Raw genomic sequence first — 25,284 nt, forward strand, 5'->3', positions numbered from 1 at the left:
CTGTGGCTCTGGCGTAGGCTGGTGGCTACAGGTCCAATTAGATCCCTAGCCTGGGAACTTCCATATGCTGTGGGTGCGGCCCTAAAAAAGACACACACACAAAAAAATGTCTAACTAATACAAGATCAAATGGCTAGTTAAAAAAGAAAGGGCCATCAGATGAAGAACCCAAGATCTTCTGATGCCAAGGGCAGACTCTGGGGTCAGAATTATCCAAAATGACTTATCACCTTGATAATCATTTTATGATATATAAGTGTATCAAACTGACACATTGCACAACTTAAATTTATACAGTGTTATATGGCAATTACATCTCAATAAAGCGGGAAAAGTGACCTATCACCTTTGAACTCCAAATTTTTTAAACAATCCCCACCCTCCTACTCCACTTTTTCTTACCTCTACCAAAGCTATTCTTCGTCTGAATCATGGCCTCCAGATCTCAAACGTTACCTATTTTCTCAGATTTCCACTTCTATTTTGGCTTTATGTGCCTCTTCTCAAAGATATCAGCTTGCATCCCAGAACCCCCTGCCCCCCTTGATTCGACCCCTAGCCCTCCATATGCCTCAGGTGCAGCCCTAAAAAGACAAAAAAAAAAAAAAAAAAAAAAAAAAAGAATTTCATCTGTGAGAACCATGCAGTACTATTAAATACAATTCTCTGCCATTGATCTCATCTCCTAATTACATGATGATATATTGTTGTTGCCATTACTCAGTATTAGCTTTTATAAGTACCATCAAACATTTCAAATGTCATTAGTTTACACCCAAATAATCATATAAAGTATGAGCTAATAGTTTCATTTGAGAGAAGGCATAGAAAAGTTTAATAACTTGTCCAAGATCACAAAGCAAGTAAATACATGGTTGAACCAAGACTGAAAGCAGGGAGTTCTCATCATAGCACAGCAGAAACGAATCTGACTAGAATCCATGAGGTTGAGAGTTTGATCCCTGACCTCGCTCAGTGGGTTAAGGATCCAGTGTTGCCGTGAGCTGTGGTGTAGGTTGCAGACACGGCCAGGATCTGATGTTGCTGTGGCTGTGACGTAGGCCTGCAGCTGTAGCTCCAATTCTACGCCTAGCTTGGGAACCTCCATGTGCCACAGGTACAGCCCTAAAAAGCAAAACAAACAAACAAACAAACAAACAAACAAAAAAAAACTGAAAGCAGGCCTGATTCTAAAGCCCATGGTCCCATGCACCACACTGCACTGCCCGCCTAATCATGGGCTCCTTCCTCCTTATCCCTGTCTGAATCCCACCACCCTGTCCTCCTACACTGACCCATGTGGACTTCCAGCCACTGCTAAATGCATAGCAAGAGCTCACTTCAGCAACACATGCACTAAGACTGGAAGTATACAGAGAAGATTAGCATAGTCCCTGAACAAGGATGTCACGCAAACTCTTGGAACATTCCTCTTTTTTTTTTTCTGCTTATCGTAGCCAAAAAACACTGGAAGAGCAAGCCAGAAAGTAATGAAATTGATGACTTTACAGAGTGGGGGAAATGAGTAATGGGGATGGAGGAAGGAGTGACATTTCCAAATACATCTTTTATTAGAGTTTTGACTTTCAAAACTATTATATGTATTCAGAAAATAAAACTAAGTTAACACGGGAAGAAAAACTCAAAACTCAAACCAAAGAAAAGCAACTGTATTTAACAGTACTTCAAACGAATAAAAATCATGGGGTGGGAGGAGGAGGGGCAAGTGAAAATCTATTCTAAGTAGCCCCTGAAGAGAAAAACTTTAATTATACACGGACATTTAAGGACAAAAAAACTATTTTGTATATATTGTATAATTAAGGAAATGAGGAAGTATGTCAATGATGTTAAAAGTAAATATCTTAGTGGGAAACTATATATAAAATAGATAACTAACAAGGACCTACTGTATAGCACAGGGAGGTCTACTCAAAGTTCTGTAATAAAATACAATTTTAAAAAGAATTGGCGGAGTTCCCGTTGTGGCTCAGTGGTTAACGAACCTGGCTAGTATCCATGAAGACTCAGGTTTGATCCCCGGCCTTTCTCAGTGCATTAAGGATCCAGTGTTGCCCTGAGCTGTGGTGTAGGTCGCAGACGCGGCTTGGATCCCACATTGCTGTGGCTGTGGTGTAGGCCAGTGTCTATAGCTCTGATTCAACCCCTAGCCTGGGAAGCTGCATATGCCACAGGTGCAGATCTAAAAAGACAAAAGACAAAAAAATAATAATAATAATAATAATAATTGGAATTCTTCTGTGGTGCAGCGGGTTAAGGATCCAGCCTTGTCACAACAATGGCTTAGGTCACTGCTGTGGCCGAGGAACTTCCACATGCCATGGACATGGCAAAAAAAAAAAAAAAAAGTAATAACCTATACGGGGAAAAAAGGAATGGAGATTTTACATATATATATATATATATATATATATATATATATATTCATAAAAATGATTCATTTTGCTGTAAACCTGAAGCTAATACAATATTGTAAAACAACTATACCACAATTAAAAAAATGTTTAAAAGAGAGAGAGAAAGGAAAAAACTATTTTAGTGGGGAAGACAAGGAAGAACCCTACGGGGTAGAATCAGACTTGGAGACATAATTATGATTTCATAATTTCTAAAATACATGTTTTCTAACTCTTCCTGCGATAACTGTCAGGACCTAGATACAGTGACACTCTGGTAGCAATAAAGGCATGCAAACCGGCATTCGGATCTTGATTTTGAAATATCAGTGTGCACTGAAAAAACTAGAGATCCCTAAAGAAATGGCTGATTCCAAGCCCCGGGGAAAAGATAAAAGATGAGCTTAGAACATCTCGCTGCACCAGAAAAGAAGGAATTGCTCAATACAATCACGGGAGCCAGGTCAAAAGGATACAGGAGTCAGCTGAAAGGGACACCTGCAAGGCCAGATCTCAGGGAATGTGAGCATCAAAATGCCGGTAATGGACACGTTGAATAAGAAATCTTGTGTCCACGCCAATAGATAATAAATAAGTAGACTGCTTTATAACAATAGAATGTTTTAAAAGGAACAGAAAGAAAATGATGGAATTTTTAAAAATCGCCAGTTTGCAACCATTAAAGACTGGGCCAGACAAGACTCATCAATAAATACTAAATCCGTGGGGTGCAAGTAGGAGAACAAGACATTTACGTAATCTCCAAGTATCTCCCCACAAGTTATTTGTCATGAGGGATAATATATCTTTGCTGTGAATAAGACTGGCAGACACGATCTCACTCAAGAGACAAAAATTAACGTTATGAATAATGAGACAAACCAAGATAATGCACTTTTGAGGTAATACACTGAGCAGAACACGACATTACCCATCTAATTTTCCTACCCAAAATGCATAACCTATTTCTCAACATGAAGGGACATCCAAAAATTCCAAATTGAGGGCTATCCTATAGAAGGCTGAGAAATTGTTCTAGAATAAAGATGACGAAAAAGACATGATCGCTAAATGAAATACATCATCCTGGATTGGCTTTATATTAGGGGAAAAAAATGCTCTCGAGGGCATTATTAGGACAACTGATAAAACTGCAATAAGGACATCATACCAGTGACAAAGTATTGGAGTTCTCGCTGTGACACAATGGGATCAGCAATGTCTCTGCAGTGCTGAGACACAGGTTCAATACCCAGCCTGGTGCAATGGGTTAAGGATCCATCGTTGTCACAGTTGCAGTGTCGTGCGAGGCTGCAACTCAGATCTGCTCCCTGGCCTGGGAACTCCATACTCCACATGCCTTGGGGTGGCCGAAATGCGGGGGGAGGGAAAGAAGTATTCCATTTCTGTTAAGTTTTCTGAATTTCATAATTGTACTGTAGGTGTACTGAAGAGAATATCATTCTTTGAAACTACCTTCTGAAATATTAAGGGATAAAGAGACAATGTATCCAATCCATTTTTTCCAATGGCTCAGGAAAAATTACATATATGTATATGTGTGTGTACATATACACACATGTGTGTGGGGGTGGTGGGGGTGTGTGTAAGAAAATAAAGCAAATTTGCCAAGTGGTAAAAACTGGATTTTTTGAGAAAAGGGTATTATGTGAGTTCTCGGCATTATTACAATCTTTCAGTAAGTTTGAAATTATCCCCCCCCCCGCCCAGATTTTTAAAAATCACATCAACTTTGTACACAGTATGATACTCGTTTCTCTTCTAAGTTGAACTGTGTGTCAGAGGGCTGGCTTAGGCTCCACTTTCTCTTTGTTACCGTGTTCCCTGTCTCCATGGGGCTAGTGACTAGGACTCTGAGGAAGGCGCATGTTTGACAGAGCATAAAAAAATAGAAACAGAAGCTCCGAACATCAGAGGTTAAGATCTAAAAAATCCCATGCGTGTTTGCAAAACTTCCAAGCCCTTCTCTGCTGACATTAGAAAGGCATTGCTACATGGGCCTCACGTCCTGAACTTCCCCCAGATAATCCCACATGACTTTCCCAACTCACGGATTTTCCATTTGGTCACCCACTCAACCTTCAGCACAGTCATATCTTTTGCAGAGCTAAAAATAGCCATTCTGTCAAGTGGGAAGTTAAATAAAGTACTAGTTACAGTGAAGAAGATAACTTCCCCAAGGCTATTTTTTTAAAATGATGACAATGCATCAGCAAATCAAAGATTTCGACAAAATAAAGGCATGAAAGGTGCTCTGTGGCATGGAGTTGATCACTAATTCTTACCTCAGTGGGTAGGATTGCCAGCTCTGGAGCCAGATCTCCCAGATTCAAATCTTGAATTTGTCCAGCTGCCTAACTTCACCTTTTTTTTTTTTCTTTCTTTCTTCTGTTTTTTTGCTTTTTAGGACTGCGCCTGTGGCATATGAAGGTCCTCAGGCTAGGGGCCAAATCGGAGCTACAGCTGCCAGAGCCACAGCAATGCAAGATCTAGAGCTGCATCTGCAACCTACACCACAGCTCATGGCAACACTGCATCCTTAACCCACTGATCAAGGCCAGGGACTGAACCCACATCCTCATGGATCCTAGCTGGGTTCGTTACCACTGCGCCACCATGGAAACTCCTGCTTGACCTTTCTAATCCCTGTCTACACCTGTAAAATAAAGGCTGTAAAGTCCCTACCCAGAGATGAACTTCACAGACACACTGAACAAAAGCCAAAAACAGGAGAGTATGTATTATAGAATTCCACTCATAGGAGGTTTGAAAACAAGTAAAACTGTAGTGATAGAGGTCAAAATATTTGCTACCTTTGTAGAGGGGAGGGTACGGACTGGAGCCTTCTAGGTGGTGGAAATGAAATTTCCCTTGATCTGGGTGTTCTCGACAGAGATCTGTAAACATTCATTAAGCTGTACATTAAAGGTCTGTTATACCTCAAAAACTAAATGAAAACACGGTACCAGACAAAATTGTTGTGAACATTAAATGGGAAAATATATACAAAGCACCTAGTACATGATAAGCATTCAATATGTCGTTAGTCATATTATTATAATATGTTATAATAATAGAATTGTTATGGAAGATGAATCTTTTTATCAGTCCTCAGTTCTTAAAAGTTTTTCATACCATTTCAAACTTCTTTCTCCTACCTTTGCAGCTTTATATTGCCCTTTAGATAAAGGGATTTAGATAAAGGGATTATAGAGTTCCCATTATGGTTCAGTGGGTTATGAATGCAACTAGTATTCATGAGGATTTGGGTTTGATCCCTGGCCTTGCTCAATGGGCTAAGGATCTGGCGTTGAGGTGAGCCACGTTATAGGTGTCAGATGCAGCTAGGATCCTGCTTTGCTATGGCTGTGATGCTTAGATAATGGGATTACAGTTGACTCTTAAGCAATGCAGAGGTTAGAGGTGCTGACCCTCTTCTCAGTGGAAAATTTTCATAATTTATAGCCACTCTCTTTACCCTCCCCTTTACCACCCCCACTTTCCCATGTTAATGGTTCCACATCTGCAGATTCAACTGCAGACCATGTCATACTGTAGTATTTGCTATTGAAAAAATCCATGTATAAGTGAACCCACAAAGTTCAAACCTGTGTCATTCAAGGCTCAACTGTATGTACAGTTTAGAAATCTTTAAAGAGCTTTTTTTTTTTAAGATGTAAAAAAGGTGGCCAAAAAGATGTGCACTTGGATAGGAGTTCCTGTTGTGGCTCAGCTGTTAAGAACCCCACATAGTGTCCGTGAGGATGCAGGTTTGATCCCTGGCCTTGCTCAGTGGGTTAAGGATCTCACATTGCTGCAAGCTGTGGCATAGGTCTCAGATGTAGCTTGGATCCCACACTGCTGTGGCTATGACATAGGCCGAGAACCCATATGCCGCAGGTGTAGCCATTAAATAAATAAATAATAAATAAATAAGTTTCCGTCGTGGCTCAGTGGAAACAAACCCAACTAGTATCCATGAGGACGCTGGTTTGATCCCTGGCCTCACTCAGTGGGTTAAGGATGTGGCGTTGCCGAGAGCTGTGGTGTAGGTTGCAGATGCAGCTCGGATCCCTTGTTGCTCTGGCTGTGGTGTAGGCCGGCAGCTGCAGCTCCGATTTGACTCCTAGCCTGGAAATCTCCATATGCTGCAGGTGCGGCCCTAAAATGACAAAAAGACCAAAAAAAAAAAAAAAAAAAAAAAAAAGTGCACTTGGAAATAACACTAAATCAACAGAAAGGATTTGCATGGAAGTCCCCAGAAGTTGGCAGGCTACAGATCTTCAAGGGCCTATGAGAATGAGTAAGCACCAGGGCTGGGCTTTCTGTTTCAGTAAATGCTAAATTCTAGAGGAAGTTTAAACTGAAGGGAAAAGGTTCAAGAAAAGACAAAAGAACAATGGAGTTGCTGTCATGGCTCAGTGGTTAATGAATCCCACTAGGAACCATGAGGTTGCGGGTTCGATCCCTGGCCTTGCTCAGTGGGTTAAGGATCTGGAATTGCTGTGAGCTGTGGTGTAGGTTGCAGATGCAGCTCGGATCCCGAGTTGCTGTGGCTCTGGTGTAGGCCGGCAGCTACAGCTCCGATTCAATCCCTAGTCTGGGAACCTCTATATGCCTCAGGAGCGGCCCTAGAAAAGGCAAAAAGACAAAAAAAAAAAAAGAGAGACAAAAGAACAATGTCTTTGAAACATGTTTTAAAGGAAACATTACCAGTCCTGCTGAGTCAGCTCACCCTCTGAAGATCATCTCGATTTTTCTTTGGCATGCTAGATTTTCTTAAATATTACCCTCAGTTAAGTCACACAGTTATTTTTTAGGACTTACCTTTATAAAAGCATAGCCAGCACCATTATCTGTAATAGTGAGACCAAGCGAATCCTCAGATTTATACACATTCACTTCTTTTTTGATCCCTTTCACATGGGCAAATATGAAATCTTCAAGACCTATCTGTGTTCCTAAGAGTTTTCCCATGTCAACTTTAGGTGTGTTTAAAGTGCAATATAAGATCTGCAAAGAAAAAGAAATATTTGAGGTCAGCATCCATCAGGAAAACATTCTGATCATTAGTTTATTCAACAGATACCTGAGTGAAATAGTCCTCCTATGGCTGTTTTAGACAAAAATGGCTAAATGAAAATTTTTAACTTTTTTTGTTACCGGAAGAACCTTTGCCACAGATATTGTCAGCCCTTCCTCCATTCCTGAGCCTTGCTTCAGCTCTCACTTCCAACCTTCTCCCTACATCCCTGAGTTTCACACCATTCCTGGGGCCCCTGGAACCTTGAGCTTTTTTTTTTTTTTGTCTTTTCTAGGGCCATATCTGTGGCAAATGGAAGTTCCCAGGCTAGGGGTCTAAACACAGCAGTAGCCACCGGCCTACACCAGAGCCACAGCAATGTGGGATCCAAGCCACGTCTGCAACCTACACCACAGCTCACGGCAATGCCAGATCCTTAACCCACTGAGCAAGGCCAGGGATCAAACCCGCAACCTCATGGTTCCTAGTCGGGTTCGTTAACCACTGAGCCACAACAGGAACTCCACAGAACCTTGAGCTTTTAACACATCTCTAAAACTCAGGAAACTCGGAAACTGTTCAATTGCTACTTGTTAAATGGCTTTTTAAGCCCTATCAAAATATGTCTGAGTTAGAACAGCTCTCCCTGCTCTAGAGGTCCAGCATGGCTGGCAAAGTCCTAACCAAAATCCCAGAGATGTTTGAAAGGAGCGAGTGATGAGGACAAGGACAAGGCCACAGGGGACAAAAAAAATCAATGCTTACAAGGAAGAACCACAACTCCTGCCCTTTCCTTTTTCATCCAGGTCTGTGGTGAGCGGGTGCTAACTGCTGGGGCTCTGATTTAACCCTTTGTGTTCCAGCAAGGACATTTGGGTTTAGGCAAATATTCCCTGGCATTAAAAATTTATTATTCACGGGGTGGAGGCAGTCATTTAAGCCAAGAACAGCTCCTATTTCGTATTCCAATTGGGAAGTCCGCGGTATAATTAGCCTGCTAACAAAAATCATTAATAATGGGTGGGGCCAGAAGAGCGGGCAAACGCATAGAAAACAGCTTTTCTGACTTCCTGTCTCAAAATAATGGAAGAGTGAAAAGAAATGAAGTTTTCACCCTGCTCTTTTTTCAGTGAATCTGTTCATGGTGTTCACAACAGATCCCAATCACCACTAATATAAAAGCAACTTACCAAACAGACAGAAAATAAAACATTAAAACATAATGATGATAAAACAGGGTGGAGGGGGAAGTCCCCCCAAAGGAAATCTCACACAAAATAAACATCTAGTTACTAAACCACTTCCTTTCTTTCAATTTTTTTACATGCTTCACTGCAGAGTAAATACTAGATTTCCTGTAGGTATAACCCTTTTCTATTGTGTTTTCTCCCGTGCAGAATAAAGTTCCATTCTGGGCAGCCAAAAGTTGGCAGGCAAAGGATTGGGGTTTTATTTTTTCCTAGAAGGAATGGAAACTCCACCGAAAGTTGTGTTGAAAACTAGCAGAAATGTAATGGTCACTGGGAGGTGGAGTAAGAGCCCTCTGCAGCATCAGGGAACCACATCAGTTACTCAAAGGAGGATAAAAACCCATCACTCACTCAATCTCAACACACGGCTACTAAAAATATATATAGGGATAGAGTTCCTGTCGTGGTGTGGTGGTTAACGAACCCAACTAGGAACCATGAGGTTGTGGGTTTGATCCCTGGCCTTGCTCAGTGGGTTAAGGATCCCACGTTGCCGTGAGCTGTGGTGTAGGTTGTAGATGAGGCTCGGATCCCGCGTTGCTGTGGCTGTGGTGAAGGCCGTCGGCTACAGCTCCAATTCGACCCCTAGCCTAGGAACCTCCATATGCTGCGGGAGCGGCCCTAGAAACGGCAAAAAGACAAAAAAATATACACACACACACACACATGGATTCAAACCCTTCTCACAGATACTGCATTTTGAACTGAAAAAGAAGTGATATACAATTTTCTAAATGCTGCAAAGTTCGTGCTCATTCATTTACATGCAATCATCTACTGGACAGGTGCTTTTTGCCAGGTTCTGTGCTGCACACCGGGTGTACAAAGAGTTCCTGTCGTGGTGTGGACCAGTCCCCATGCACGAGGAACTCCCAAGCTGCAAGCTGCTCCACTGAGGTACAGTGGGGAAATACAACCCAACTGTTGTGCATTAAAAGCCCTTGATATTTAGGAGTTACCATTGTGACTCAGCAGTCACAAACCCAACTAGTATCCATGAGGATTCAAGTTTGATTCCTGGCCTCACTCAGTGGGTTAAGGATCCGGTGTTGCGTGAGCTGTGGTGTAGGTAGAAGATGTGGCTCGGATCCCGCGTTGCTGTGGCTGTGGTGTAGGCCGGCAGCTATAGCTCTGATTTGACCCCTCGCCTAGGAACTTCCATACACCACAACTGTGGCCCTAAAAATAAATAAATAATAAGTAAAAAAAAAAAATTTAAAGCCCTTGATATTTAAACCAAAAAGGAACCTCAAATACATATTATGAACTTTCTGACCTCCATTCATACATTTTCTTCAATCCAAAAAGCCTGTCTGCCCGCCCCCCCCCCCCCCCACACACACACCCATGCCCTTGTCTACGGAGACGCTGCATGAATGTGCCTGCCCAGGTGGAATCACTCTTTCCACTTTACTCACATCGTTTAAATCTAGCACCTCATTTGAGTGTCTGAGTCACCTTGCCTTCAAGTCCAATTGGTGTGACACGTATTTGTCACCCTCGCTCAGAGAGATGAGAGCTCAGTCATCTTTCTCTCTCCTACAGTGGCTGACACAGTGCCCTGCTCAGTTATATCCAAATGGCATTTATAGTGCACATTCACTCACCTCATTTAATAAAGCCTACCTGTGTACTGGGTTTTATTAACCTCATTTTGCAGATGAGAAAATCATGACTTTGTCCAATTAGCACAGGTAAGAAATGTTTAATGTTAAAACGAAGAAAAAAACAAGAAGCACTGAAGTGCTTATCTAATCAATGTTCATCTAAGAAATGCTTGCTTCCAGAGATACTGTAGACAAAAGATACACTAGATAAAAGGTGGTATGATGTAGACTTGAACATCATTTTTTATATTCTCTGGTGAACAAATTAAATTAAAAGAAAGTACACTCAAGGTAAGATACCACATCAGGAAAAGGATCCATCCATTAGATACAACTTTCTGATGATTTTCATTGTGAAATGAAATCCTTAACATCTTCCAGAGTATCCACATTTGGTACTTTACCACTGTCACTGCCAATTTTCAGAAAGTTGGTGGAGTACTCACAATTATTCCATTTTCTAGAGCAGCACTACCCAGTAGTAATGTTAACAAGCCACCTAAGTTTAAATTTCCTAAAAATCACATTAACAAAAGATATAGGTGAAATTAATCTAATTTCCTTAGATAACCCCATATATCCAAATATCATTTCAACATATAGTCACATTATTTTAAAAATGAAACTGAGCCTTTACATTTTTTATTAAGTTTTTAAGATCTGGTATATATTTACCCCACATTTTATCTCAATTTGGACTAACCACATTCAAAATGCTCAGTATCTATATTTGGCTTGGAGCTACCATATTGGGCAGCTCTGTTGGACCCACGTCTTTATTAATTTTATACTTTGTATTTTTCCCATCTACATATAGCTATACATATGTTTCTTCCTAAGCCAAAAATACCGTAGCTTCAACTCAACTTCTAAATGCTGTCTATGTTAAAAATCTTCCCCATCCAGCTAAAGTCTAGCTAAACTACTACGTTTTCTATTACCACCCAAAGCTAATGTTATTTCTTCATCATCTATATACCTGTTAAATTTCACACATCTCTGTGGAACTTGTGCTGCTTTGTAAACTTAGCAGGTAGGAATTATCTTATTGTCTTGTCTCATTTTGTGCTTGTCCCCATGATTTATAGAAGAGATATCTTAACAAAAGGAGAAAGCTATTGCCTTTTGGGGCCAGATGGAGCGCCCTAAATTGTCATTGTGCTGGACATGGATATCTACAGTACCTATTCCTCCCCCCGCCTCCAATTTTCCTTCCCTATTTAAGTCATATGGAAGCTAGGGGAGAAGTGACTACCTCCTCAGTTCCATCAGGAATGAATCATGATGAGGCTTAAATTAGTGAAAGACCAATTCGTTATCTAATTTAGGCCAATAAGATCCAAGAAAGAATTTGTTGGGGTTTCTGGGGAAATAACCTTTTTTTTTTTTTTTTTTTTTTTTAAATGGCCACACCAGTAGCACATGGAAGTTCCCAGGCCAGGGGTCAAATCAGAGCTGCAGCTTCCAGCCAGCACCACAGCCACAGCAACTCCAATCTGAGCTGTGTCTACGACCTATACCCTCATGGCAATGCCAGATCCCCAGCCACTGAGGAAGGCCAGGGATTGAACCCAAGTCTTTATGGATACTGATCAGTCAGGTTCTTATCTCTGAACCATGATGGGAACTTCAGGAAAGAATTTTTAGGTGTGTTTAAAGTGCAATTTTTTTTTTTTTAGAAAGCTTATTGACAGTATTCTTACCATACATTTATATTTCAATTGCTATTTTTCATTTCTTATCACATAGTTATGGTTATTCACCCTTGAAACTCAATATGGTTAGGGTGATAAGAGTCTGAACTACTGTATAGAGCTATTAATATAAGTTAATACTGCTTTTTCTCTGATGGTACCATTATATATTCCACAAGTGTGCTTTGTGAATAGGGTTAAATAAATCATTTGCCATTAGTGCTTCAAAAGATATTCTGGACCACAAACAGGTTACCCAATCTCTGCAAAAACACATCAATTTCATTTTTAAAACTCCAGGAAGTCCATTTCCAACTTTTTGTTTAAGGCTTTCCTTAAACAGGAACTGAGTTGGCCCAAGATTCCACATGTTCCAAAGATCTCTGGAAGAAACTATGGGCTTGTGTGGCTGGCATAACAGTATTTAGGAATGTGATTTTAAATATAAGCAACTGAAACAGTTACATCCTGTGGGTATCTAAAGTAACAGTGTTACTAAACATTTTAAACACATCTCAATCCACCAAGAACCTTACTAAGTTTTTATATTTGTCCAAAATAAGCTCAATAGAAATATCAGTCAATAACATTACAGAAAATAGAAAGTGCATAATAATAAAACTAGTAATTACCTAAACCATACTTTCACCAGGAGTTAATACCACATCTTTGTACACAAGAAAACCACTTGGATTATGTTTTCTATTTAATGGCTAGGGCTCTACCTATGCTATTCTTATCATCTAAGCCTCAAAAACTTTTCTCAAAAATGAAAAAAGATGTTACTTCTGTCTAGTTAATTGCCCTTGAAATAACAGGAATTAAAAACAATCTGAAACTGGGGCACAGTGGCACAGTGGGTTAAGAATCCAACTGCAGCAGCTGGGTTGCTGTGGAGATGCTGGTTCAATCCCTGGCCTAGCACAGTGGGTTAAAGGATCTGGCGTGGCTGCAGCTGTGGCTAAGATTCAGTCCTTGGCCTGGAAACTTCCATATGTCATGGGTGTGGCCATAAAAATAAAATATTAAAAAAAAATGAAACTAAGCATAATTATTTGAAGCAGAAGATTACCCACTTACTCTGAGTGCTTGAACAGAAAGAATTAACTCTAGCCAAGCCAGAGTAACACAACTTTTTGGTCTTTTTTTTTTTTTTTTTTTTTTAGGGCTGCACCTGCGGCATATGGAAGTTCCCAGGCTAGGGTTCAAATTGGAGCTATAACTGCTGGCCTAACCACAGCTCACGGCAATGCCAGATCTTTAACCCACTGAGTCGGGCCAGGGACCGAACTTGCATCCTCATGAATACTAATCCCGTTCGTTACTGCTGATCGATGATAGGAACTCCCAGAGTAACACAAATTTATTACTCAAAACACTTCCCAAAAGCTGAGTGTCATATCCTACATAATTCCTCAACCTACATGGTAGGTATGTTGTATGAAGAAACTTCCAGAACTCAGGTCTTCAGTGACAGTCATAGCCTGGGACACCTGCTCATCTCCCTTAGCTCTACAGTTTGGAGACTGGCTCCCACTTCTAGTAAAGAACTGTGAAAGTGAAAGAACTGGAGTGATGAAGGTCTGGAAGAATTTTTTTTTAACAAAAATTAAAGTCTCAGAGGAGTTCCTGTTGTAGCTCAGCAGATTAAGGACCTGACATTGTCTCTGTGAGGATGTAGGTTCAATCCTTGGTCTTGCACTCAGTGGGTTAAGGATCTAGCGTTGCCGCAAGCTGAGGTTGTAGGTCACAGATGCAGCTCAGATCCAGCAGCTGCAGCTCCAACTTGACCCCTAGCCTGGGAACTTCCCTATGCCATGGGTGCAGCCATTAAAAATAATAATAATAATTAAAGTCTCGGAAACATTAATTGATCACTTATGTGTACCAGGTACTTTCACATATCACCTCATTTAATCCTACAATAATTCTGTGTAAGAGGCATGGCTCTACCCAACTTCTACAGATGAGAAAGTAAAGTATTTAGAGAGTTATATTTTAAACTATTTTATATATTTTATATATTAAACTATTTGTTTGCAGTTAAATAGTAGTTGGTGTGAATGTTACTCTGACTCCGGTGGTCCAGCTCCAAGCTCTTTCCCCTATAGTGTTGCTCTCTGATATGTAACATCTGCACAAAGACAGCCAAGCTCCCCATCACTTCCCAAAACATTAGCTCAGCTAATCCACCTGTGCCAGCTCACAAGGGCAGGCATCCCTGTGCCCTGGACAGAGAAAACCAACTCAGACCCCTCACATGATTTGTCTAAGATCACATAGCTACTGAACAACAGAGTCAAAACCAGAATTCAAACTTTTCTGCCTTTTCTAACCCATGATGCTAGAGCTATGATGTAAATATAAACTCAGCTTTAAATTTAAAACTCCTCAAGGGCAGAGACTACAAAGCTTTTGCTCTCTACGGAGCCAAATACATTGTTTAATTAATAAATCACCCACTTCTTAAAAGGAGCTAAGTTTACCAAAATGAGCTATTTGCAACTGGTCTTTAAAAGTCAAACATATTGGGTGATGAGTAAATATCAAAGTATTAATACAGTGCTTAACTTGATTTTCTGTAAATAAGTAATTTTAAATGATTTCCTCCAGTTAATTTTAAAACTGACCATAACCCCCGAAATGAATGTAACTAAACAGAGGCATTTAAGATCTCATGCCTCCTATTTTCCCAGTATAATATGTGTAATCACTTTCTAAGATTTTGTTTTTGAAAATATACATTATTTTATAAATTCAGTGCCTCTGCCTTTGTCAATGGCTATAGCTATCTAGAAAAAAAGTTTCACCATTTTGAAAAGATAAAATTGGCAACAAGACAGGTATTTGGAAACCTGATACTGTACGCTCTATTTAGCCCTTCGTGAGGATATTGTACAAAGCCCTGCCTCGAACTATGTGGAACTTTCTATAAATGATTCACTTCTAAATTAGCTGTCCTGGGTCAGCAGTGGCAAGTCTTAAATAAAAGGTGAATCATCCTTTGTACTGTTCCTTCTCCAGTACAACCACTTTTTTCCCCCAGTGTTTTTAATGGGCAAAATAATGTGACAAAAATAATTTTACCCTCCCACAAAAAAAGATCAAATGACATTTTTAAATCTACCAAATGACTTCCCAGAGTAACCAAAAGATCATCTTCCTTTGTTAATGATACCTAATCAAAGCAACTATGCATCAAAGAAAGTCAAAAACTCAAAGCAATTCTTAAAATACTCAGAGAGATTAAAAGAATAGTGATATGTTTTAGTATTGCCTTTGTGGACATGATACAGACACTAAACTAAGTAAGATAAATCAAATGTGTATAGCTATACATATATATATAAAAAAAAATATATATATATATATATCCATCCACTTCCATAATATTCTTCAGATCAAAGGAGATATCTGAGCTAGAGCCTAGTCTAATAACGCTGCAAGGTTATGTGCCAATTTTAAAGACTCCATAAATCATTGCCATTCCCCTTGTCAGGTGTTGTCTCAAATTTTCCAGGTTTCTAAACCACTGTTTTTTAAAGCCTCCCCTTGTTTGACACTTAGGATGGGAGAGAACCTCAAATGCAAAGGAGAAACTACAACAAGGAGACCATTTTTCATCTGAGAACGTTGTGGGGTGGTTTCTGAAACATAACATTATAAATGGTATTAGTAAAGAGACCTGTGATTAAACTTTCCAGTTTACCAAATATACGAATATAATTTATTTAAAAATGGCCATTAGATCCCAAAAGGGTCCTTAAAACAAAATTTTAAAATGTGTTTGGCAGAATGCTCAGGGGGCACTGTGTTCACATTTAACCAGGAAGCAGACTTAGAAGCCTTACCATGAAATGTCGACAGAGTATGTGATATTTAGAAGCCATCCAAATAAATCATGGAAAAGTGGGAAGCGAGCATAGGGAGCCACTAGGGGTCAAGACGGAGTGGATGTAGGCGAGTGGTCTACTCCTTACTATTCCCTAGAACAGACATTCAGACGGAAAGGGCATTTTATGAAGAAAACGGGCCACGAAAAAACTGTAAACATTTTGAGAGCATGAATGATTACAATTGATTTCTATTCTAAATGAGGACACCTGAAAGACATTCGAAATATGTACTGTAGCGTGACAGGGTCAGAGGTGACAAAGGAAAATGTGCTGCACGGTTCCCTAGATGAGACAAAAGGCTGGGGTGAGGGATTTTTTATATGAAAACTTACTGATCACTTTAGAGCCTTATTCACTAGACAGTTGGAGAAGCGTTAAAAAACCTCACCCATGGGTAGGGCTAGTGTGTGACACACGGGAGGTTAGCCCTGAGTCTGCAGAGTGTGTGAAGACACTTCTCGGTTCAGGTTGCTCAGTGTTGAGCCATCTCCCACCCCAGGGATAGAGAACCCCAAGAACAGAGACTGGGAAGACGAGGAAAGGAGCTGCCAGGAATAGAATCCTGTCACAGCATCGGAGACACTTAGTCACAGCCCTGGCCGAGAGACTCACCTTTGCTCCGAGCTGTTTCCTACCAGCTCCTGCTCCCCACTCTCACCAAGCAGCTTCTTCCCACCCTCTGCCTGCCAACATTACTGCCATTCCTGCCTGTAGGCCTCCTGGGACTGGAGCAGACAGAGCAGCTAGAGAAGAGGGGACCCAGCAGTGTCAGGAAGCTTCCCGAAGATGTTGGCAGGCTACACAGCCGGGCTCCATCCTCAACTCCCGGGAATGTGTCACCAAGCCAGGGCCAGGACGAGGAGTACCAGAGACTCCTGGCTTCAAGCTTGGTGCTGACACTGTGCCTTCACTACCTGCTTCTATTTTTATGACCACACTCTCCTCTTGCCACCCCCTCTCTAAATGCCTACAATTCAAAACCTTCTTTACCACCCAGGAAACCGGCTAGTATAATGTGGGTGCTTCCTTAGCTAATGTATGAAGCTTTCTCACATTGCACTGTTCTTTTCTTCTCCTTTTCTATAATAAGAAGGAGTCCAGGTCCTAGTTTACCCCTGTTGTCCCAGCGTAGTTATTTATACCTTCCCTTTCACTCTCAGAAGTGCCTGAAAATATAAATGATATGACACCTATGGATAAGGCTTCTTCTATTAAAGCTGATCACAGAAGCATATTTCCTTTTCAAGATGGTAAGACCAGACAGCATGGAACAAAAGGCCAAACATATGATTTTTTTTTTATTCGTTTTTGTCTTTTTAGGGTCACACCCATGGCATATGGATGTTCCCAGCAACTGCCAGCCTACACTACAGCCATAGCAACAAAGGATCCAAGTTGCATCTGCGACCTACACCACAGCTCATGGCAATGCCAGATCCTTAACCCACTGAGTGAGGCCAGGGATCGAACCCATGTCCTCATGGATACTAGTCGGGTTCCTTACCACTGAGCCACAGTGAGAACTCCCCAAAACATATGATTTTGGATGTTGAGGAAAAGCAGTGGTAGAGGTCTTCCTCTATCCCTCAGCACCTAAGTAATCTTCCCCAGAAGGTTCTTGGAAGAAAATATCAGTGTCTGCGACTTGAGCCCAAGGAAGTTTCGGGAGACTTACGAGCATAGGGAGAGTTGAAAAGGAGCTCTAAATGTTCAGTGAGAGAAGGGCCTAGAACAGTAAAACTACAGGCTAAAAAAGATTCTGTCACAGGACAGAACAATTTGTGTTTAAAGAGAAATTAGTATTGATAAATGCAATACAAAATAATTCAGAATTAGTATATTTAATATTTCTCAAGTTTGATATCTTTGACTCTGATGATTAAAATAGTTTATTAGGTTTACACTAAACTTTACTGAAAAAGTCCTATTCAGAAAACCCCAGATTGGTTACTGTAAACACAGAATCCCACACTGAGATAGCTTAGTTTAAAGATCATATATAGAGATAAACTTTTTTTTTTTAATTTATTTATTTTTCTGCTGTACAGCATGGGGGCCAAGATACACTTACATGTATACATTTTTTTCCACCCTTTGTTCTGTTGCGATATAAGTATCTAGACATAGTTCCCAATGCTACTCAGCAGGATCTCCTTGTAAATCCATACCAAGTTGCATCCAATAACCCCAAGCTCCCGATCCCTCCCACTCCCTCCCTCTCCCCTCGGGCGGCCACAAGTCTATTCTCCAGGTCCATGATTTTCTTTTCTGTGGAGATGTTCATTTGTGCTGTATATTAGATTCCAGTTATAAGTGATATCATATGGTATTTGTTGTGTGGCTCACAACCTAACTACTCAGCATTGCTTCTATAGAGATAAACTTTTAAATTTGCTGTCCTTATTTCCTGGGATTAGGTAAAGGGAAGAAGAATGAAAACTGCACAAGTCTGGAATAGAATTGATACAAGGAGAATTGCAAAAAAAAAAAAAAAAAAAAAAAAAAAAAAAAAAACCCAAAATTGCCTAAAATGCATCTCTTTTTTTCTTTTTTGGCTGCACCCATGGCATATGGAAGTTCCCAGGTCAGAGATCAAACCTGCGCCTCAGCAGCAACCCCAGTCACTTCAGAAACATCACTAGATCCTAAACCCACGGTGCCACAGCAGACACTCCAAAAGTATCTTTTTTTGAGGAAAAGAGGGGAAAAACTAACATTTTTTGAATTATTATTCTAGATACCCAACATGCTATTTAATTCAATTCTCAAAACATTCCCATAAGGTAGGTATCATTTGTACACTTCCCAGGTTCAATTCCATTGTTCAATTTTCCAGATGAGAAAATGGAAGCTATTGGGTGGTACCTCCAGGCCTCAAACTCAGGGCAAATGATCTTACCCTGAGACCCACCTCCCCATCAGACAGTCCAAAAACTTTGCTGCATGCCACCTTGACTCTCCACCCATCACAGGACCCCACAAGCCTGTGAAACAGCCAGAGCAACATAGTAGCTTTGAGATATTACAAAAGCTTGCAATCTCATAAATTTAACCAAAGATGTTTCACTCTGTATAATTACCATCCTATAAGACTGATCCTAAAACCAAAAACAGGGAGTCTTTTAACTGGTTTTCCCTTCTTATTGCTTTCCCATTTTCCCCCCTTACCTCCTAACTTCACAGCACAGAGTATGTACTTAACCTCAGGCAAGCTGGCATAAAGCAATATTGCCAGGGACATGGTGATGCTGGCCTCTAAGGAAAACTGAAATTTTGAGGGAGCTTTTTTGATTATTACAATGATTGTGTGATGTCACTGGCATTTGGGAGAGATGAGAGAGAAGAGATACTATATCAACTTCTGTGCTCAGAGAGCCTAAGCCCAGTAAAAAGCTATTTGGCACTCTGCATAATTTTCATATGTTCTACTAGAGATTCATGTTGGGAAGAAAAAAAAATCTCTATGTATTTATGACATCTATATGCTATAATAAAAATATATAAACTACATATATATGTATGTATTTGAAGTGTAGACCCTAACTCTTTTACAGATAAAGAATGTTTTGTTATGAGTTTTCCTGGATTGCAATCACGATGTAAATCAAAGAAAGGCTGCCTTACTTGTGTAGGACCAAGAATTGTTCATTTCAGAAAATCAAGTCGCTGACAGCAGTGTTATCCATGTTATTTGAATTTTCAACACGAAATACTTAGTCTGCTCCTATTATTGTTACATAATTCTGTGAATATCTACAAATATCTGTCCCTTATTTCAAAAGGTAATATATAACAGAGTCAACCACATTGAGTTAACTATCTTTGTATTCTTATTCTTTTAAAATCCAAACCTTACTCACTATGAGTAGGTACAAGCGCCTGACCCTTTTATTATGTCTAAGATAGTTTTCCCAAGTATTTGCATTGCAATTCATATTTGTTTCTAATATTACTGTTGAGGAATATATTAATTTTTAATTATGTGTATAGGTAGGTATTATTGTTTAAATTTTCACTTCAGGAAAAGTAGAAGTGGTGCCACAAAATATTTGCTCTTACAGGGGAACTTTGGGTCCCCTAAGATTAAGAACCACTTGGGTAGAGGAAAGAGCTTTGGGGTCAGGCAAACATAAAAGACATCTCTTTGGACTGCATGACTTGTTTACTTCTGTTCTGAGCTCCAGTTGCCTCATATACAAATTGCAGTCATTTCTTGGGGTTCCATTAAGAGCTGCTATTTTAGACAAGATAGCACAGATTAAATGGTAATGGTAGGTATGCAACAATAATTTCCATCTCAATGCTCAAGCTATGCATCCTTTCCCTCACATACCTTTATAGAAAGGCAGGAAAATTAAGATAGGAAAGGGGAATTTAGAGACGACAGAAAGAGAAAGGGAGTAACAAATCATGATCAGTCTCTAATACCTAAATACATCCAGATACTAAGACACTGCTAGTATCAAGTGAAAAGTGTTAGGAGATTCAAGTAACATGCTGGCCCTGGGTCATGAAGAAGAGTGGTGTCACACAAACACTGCTAGGAACACTACTGCTATGTATATGTAAATTGCTTCAGGAATGGATGCAGAATTACCATTTCCTCAACCTTGTTACTGTGTATCCCTTTAAGACCACTTGAAGTTAACACTGCAACTTGAGAAGCTGTGACCTTTGTAGACTGAGAAGTAGAACCTGCATTTAGCCAATTTTTTAAGAAGCAGGAACTCGTCGTGGCTCAGTGGTTAACAAATCCGACTAAGCACCATGAGGTTGCGGGTTCAATCTCCGGCCTTGCTCAGTGGGTTAAGGATCCGGCATTGCCGTGAGCTGTGGCGTAGGTCGCAGACGCAGCTTGGATCCTGTGTTGCTGTGGCTCTGGCGTAGGCTGGTGGCTACAGCTCCAATTGGACCCCTAGCCTAGGAACCTCCATATGCCGTGGAAGCGGCCCAAGAAATGGCAAAAAGACAAAAAAAAAAAAAAAAAAAAGCAGCAGGAACTCTTCCTCTGCTTGTGCTTTGATCCTCTCCAGGGAGATTTTTATACAATAGCAAATATACGTTCTGAGTGCTGAAGTTCTTGAGCCTCTTATCCACTACTTACCAAAGGTCAGATATGTTTCTAAAAGGCAAATATTCTATCATTGACAAGGGCTAAAGTCCCTTCTTGCTTTTCACTTACCTGTAGAAGCCATAAGACCACCCTGGCATTTGTCATGTCCAAGCTTCAACTTTCTACTCCACATTTGAATACCAAAACTTCAGAATACTCAGCACACCTCAAGCAGAAGGACTAGATATTTTTGATCCCAACCCAGAAAAACAGTGATAGTCATCCACTCCTACTTGGCTGCCTCTTTATCTCCTCAAGCATAAGCCCAAAGGTATTTGCTACTTCTATCTGAATAAGTAATGTCAAGGAACACCTTTAGATGCACCCCAATGTTCATAGCAGTGCTGTTTACAGTTGCCAAGATATGGAAGCAACCTAAGTGTCAATCAACAGATGAATGAATAAGGAAGATACAGTATGTATGTATGTATACAGATACACACACACACACACACACACACGGTGAAATATTACGCAGCCATAAAAAAGAATGAAATAATGCCATTTGTAGCAACATGTGTGGACATGGAGGGTATAACGCTATGTGAAATAAGTCAGACAAAGACAATACTGTATGATATCACATATATGTAGAATTTTTAAAAATACACAAACTAATAAAAATAACACACACATACAGAGACTCATAGATATAAAGAAAATACTATTGGTCACCAGTGGAGAAAGGTTGGGGAGGGGCATAATAGGGAGAGGAGATTAAGAGGTGCAAACTACTACATATAAAATAAATAAGATGGGAGTTCCCGTCGTGGCGCAGTGGTTAACGAATCCGACTAGGAACCATGAGGTTGAGGGTTCGATCCCTGCCCTTGCTCAGTGGGTTAACGATCCGGCGTTGCCATGAGCTGTGGTGTAGGTTGCAGACGCGGCTCGGATCCCGCGTTGCTGTGGCTCTGGCGTAGGCTGGTGGCTACAGCTCCGATTCAACCCCTAGCCTGGGAACCTCCATATGCCGCGGGAGTGGCCCAAGAAATAGCAGCAATAACAACAACAACAACAACAACAACAAAATTAAAAAAAATAAGTAAATAAATAAAATAAAATAAATAAGATGGCCAAAAAGCACATGAAAAGATACTCAACATTGCTAATTATTAGAGAAATGCAAATCAAAACTCAATGAGATATCACCTCACACAGGTCAGAACCGCCATTGTCAAAAGGTTTACAAATAATAAATGCTATAGAGGGTGCAGAGAAAAGTGAAACCTCCTAAACCATTGGTGGACATGTAAATTTGGTGCAATCACTACAGAAAACAGTAAGGAGGCTCCTTTAAAGACTATAGAATTACCATATGACCCAGGAGTCCCACTCCTGGGCATATATTTGAAGAAAACCATACATTCTAAAAGATACATGAAACCCAATGTTGACTGCAGCACTATTTACAATAGCCAAGACATAGAAGCAACCTAAATGTCCACCAACAGAGGAATGGATACAGAAGGTGTGGTACATATACACGATGGAATATTACTCAGCCATAAAAAAGAACAAAATAATGCCATTTGTAGCAACATAGATAGACCTAGGGATTCTCATACTAAGTGAAGTAAGTCAGATAAAGACAAATATCCTGATATCACTTATATGTGGAATCCAACTTTTTAAAATGATACAAAAGAACTCATTCATACAACAGAAATAAACTTGCAAATTTCAAAATCAAACACATCATTACCAGAGGGGACACCATGGAAGCGGGCAGATAAATTGGGAGAATGAGATTAACGTATACACACTACTGTATACAAAACAGATAACTAACAAGGACCTACTGTATAGCAGAGGGAGGTCTGCTCAGTGTTCTGTAATAACCTATATGGGAAAAAAGGATGGATATATGTATATGTATAACTGATTCATTGTGCTGTATACCTGAAACTAATACGACATGGTAAATCAACTATATTCTAATAAAATTTTTTAAAAATAAAAAAAATAAAGGCATTCCCACTGTGGTGCAGTGGGTTAATGATCTGGCTTGACCTGTGACGTTGCCAGTTCGATCCCTGGCCCGGGAATTTCCATATGCCACAGGTATGGCCAAAAATGGGGAAAACAAGTTTTTTAAAAAAAATTAAAATAAGCTACAAAGATACACTGTACTACACTAGGAATTTAGCCAGTATTTCACAATAACTAAAAATGGAATATAACCTTTAAAAAAATATGCATTATGTCGTATACCTGCAACTTAAAATGCTGTATATCAACTATACCTCAATAAAAAAAAGGAACATTTCTGGTTACCTTAGGTGATGCAGGTTCATCATAACAAAACACAGGGAAGCAAAAGAATCACAGGAAACCATTTTAGAAGAGACAGACTTTTTGGAAATTACTAAAAATTGGCTCATTGTAGGGAGTTCCTGCTGTGGCTCGGCAGTAACAAACCCAACTAGTAACCATGAGGATGTGGGTTCGATCCCTGACCTTGCTCAGTGGGTTAAGAATCCAGTGTTGCTGTGAGCTGTAGTGCAGGTCATAGACATGGCTCAGATGCTGAGGTGCTGTGGCTGCGGTGTAGGCCAGCAGCTGCAGCTTCGATTTTGACTCCTAACCTGGGAACTTCCATATGCTACTATAAAAAGAAAAAGAAATAAAAACTTTTTTCTTTTCTTTATTTATTTATTTTTTTTTTACAGCCATACCTGTGGCTCTGAGCAAGGCCAGAAATCAAACCCACGTCCTCGGGGATACTGTGTCATGTTCTTAACCCACTGAGCCACAACAGGAACTTCCAAATAATTTTTTGCTTTGCTTCTACTATCATCTCTGAGAAAAAAAAAAAAAAAAACCTTGCCTCTAACTCCTGTTGGTGGAGCACTCCTTACTCCTTCTGGTGTGGCACTGCCCAAATCAATTTTTGCTCAAATATATTCTTAATTTTAATATACCTCAGTTTATCTTTTAACAGAAATAACAGGGAAAGACTAGAGGAAAGATTTCCAGGGAAAGGGAAGAACAGTGGATAAAAGTCAGAACCAAAAAAGGTCTCATGTTCTGTATAGGATATGGAAGATGCCTGCCATGCCTCTGATTCAAGAAATCTCAGAGGACTTGCCCTGCCCACCATCCCCTCCAAAAGGGCTCCTATCCACTGCTCATCTGAACTTTGTACCACATGACCTACAGACTGGCCCAGACACGAGCCCAACCCACAGGCCAGAGGGACCTGCCCCATCTGTCCTGTATCCTGACTCACCACCAAAGACTCTCACTCTCAGGGAGATCAAATTAGAGACAGGAGGAGTTCCCATCGTTGTTCAGTGGAAACAAACCTAGCTAGTATCCATAAGGATGCGGGTTCAATCCCTGGCCTCTCTCAGTGGGTTAAGGATCCAGCATTGCTGTGAGCTGTGGTGTAGGTCACAGGCATGGCTTGGATCCCGTGTTGCTGTGGCTATGTGTAGGCCAGCAGCTGTAGCTCTGATTTGACCCCTAGCCTGGGAATTTCCATATGCTGTGGGTGTGGCCCTAAGAAAACCAAAAAAAAAAAAAAGAGAGAGACAGGAGGGCATAGAAAGTACAAAGGCAAAGAACCAAGAGACAGAGAAGAAAAGGGCAGTAAGGGCTTTCAAGGAGCAACGTCAAAGGATGAAGGAGAGAATCAGTGATGAACAGAATGAGAAGCAGGGAGGAGTTCCCGTGGCGCAGCAGAAACGAATCCAACTAGCATCCATAAGGATGCGGGTTCAATCCCTGGTCTCGCTCAGTGGGTGGGGGATCCGGCGTGGCCCTGAGCTGTGGTGTAGGTTGCAGTAATGGCTTGGATCCCAAGTTGCTGTGGCTCTGGCATAGACTGGCAGCTGTAGTTCCAATTCAACCTCTAGCCTAGGAACTTCCATATGGCGCACATGCAGCCTTAAAAAAAAAAAAAAAAAAAAAAAAAAGAGAGAGAGAGAAATAGGGAGAGAGAGGCAGAGTTGTAAGGTGAAGGACAACTGGCCTTGCTCTTCATTCTCCAGAGTCTAAAGCTAAGGCTCCCTATCCCCCCGAAATTCCCGAATACCCACCCCACCCCTCACTCCCCCTGAATGGCATGATTGATGTCCCAGCTGCCCATGGAACCTGGCTGCCCGGCTGCAGGGCTGATCCTGAACTTCCTCACCTCCTTGTATATCCTAAGATAAAAACACATTCCCACACACTGCCCCAGTTAACCTGAGTGTCTCCAACTCTCACAACCTGCAAGAGGCTCCCAGTTCACTCGGGATGGCTGAGGGGTGGGAGCGG

General features: G+C 40.6%; 1 protein-coding gene across 4 annotated transcripts in view; it reads right to left on the reverse strand.

The window, feature by feature from the left end:
• Positions 1-25,284, reverse strand: part of GIPC2 (GIPC PDZ domain containing family member 2) — an 88,534-nt gene that overhangs the window by 53,023 nt on the left and 10,227 nt on the right. For 2 of the 4 annotated variants that reach the window (XM_003356421.5, XM_021096422.1), the window contains exon 2: positions 7,266-7,451. In XM_003356421.5, coding sequence (XP_003356469.2) covers positions 7,266-7,451 — 186 coding nt within the window. Of the gene's footprint in view, positions 1-7,265; positions 7,452-15,863; positions 16,490-16,520; positions 17,269-25,284 lie in introns of those variants that run through there. The other 2 variants (XM_021096424.1, XM_021096423.1) reach the window with 2 other exon arrangements.

Source organism: Sus scrofa, chromosome 6 (assembly GCF_000003025.6).
Source record: "Sus scrofa isolate TJ Tabasco breed Duroc chromosome 6, Sscrofa11.1, whole genome shotgun sequence".
In the NCBI taxonomy this organism is placed as follows: Eukaryota; Metazoa; Chordata; class Mammalia; order Artiodactyla; family Suidae; genus Sus; species Sus scrofa.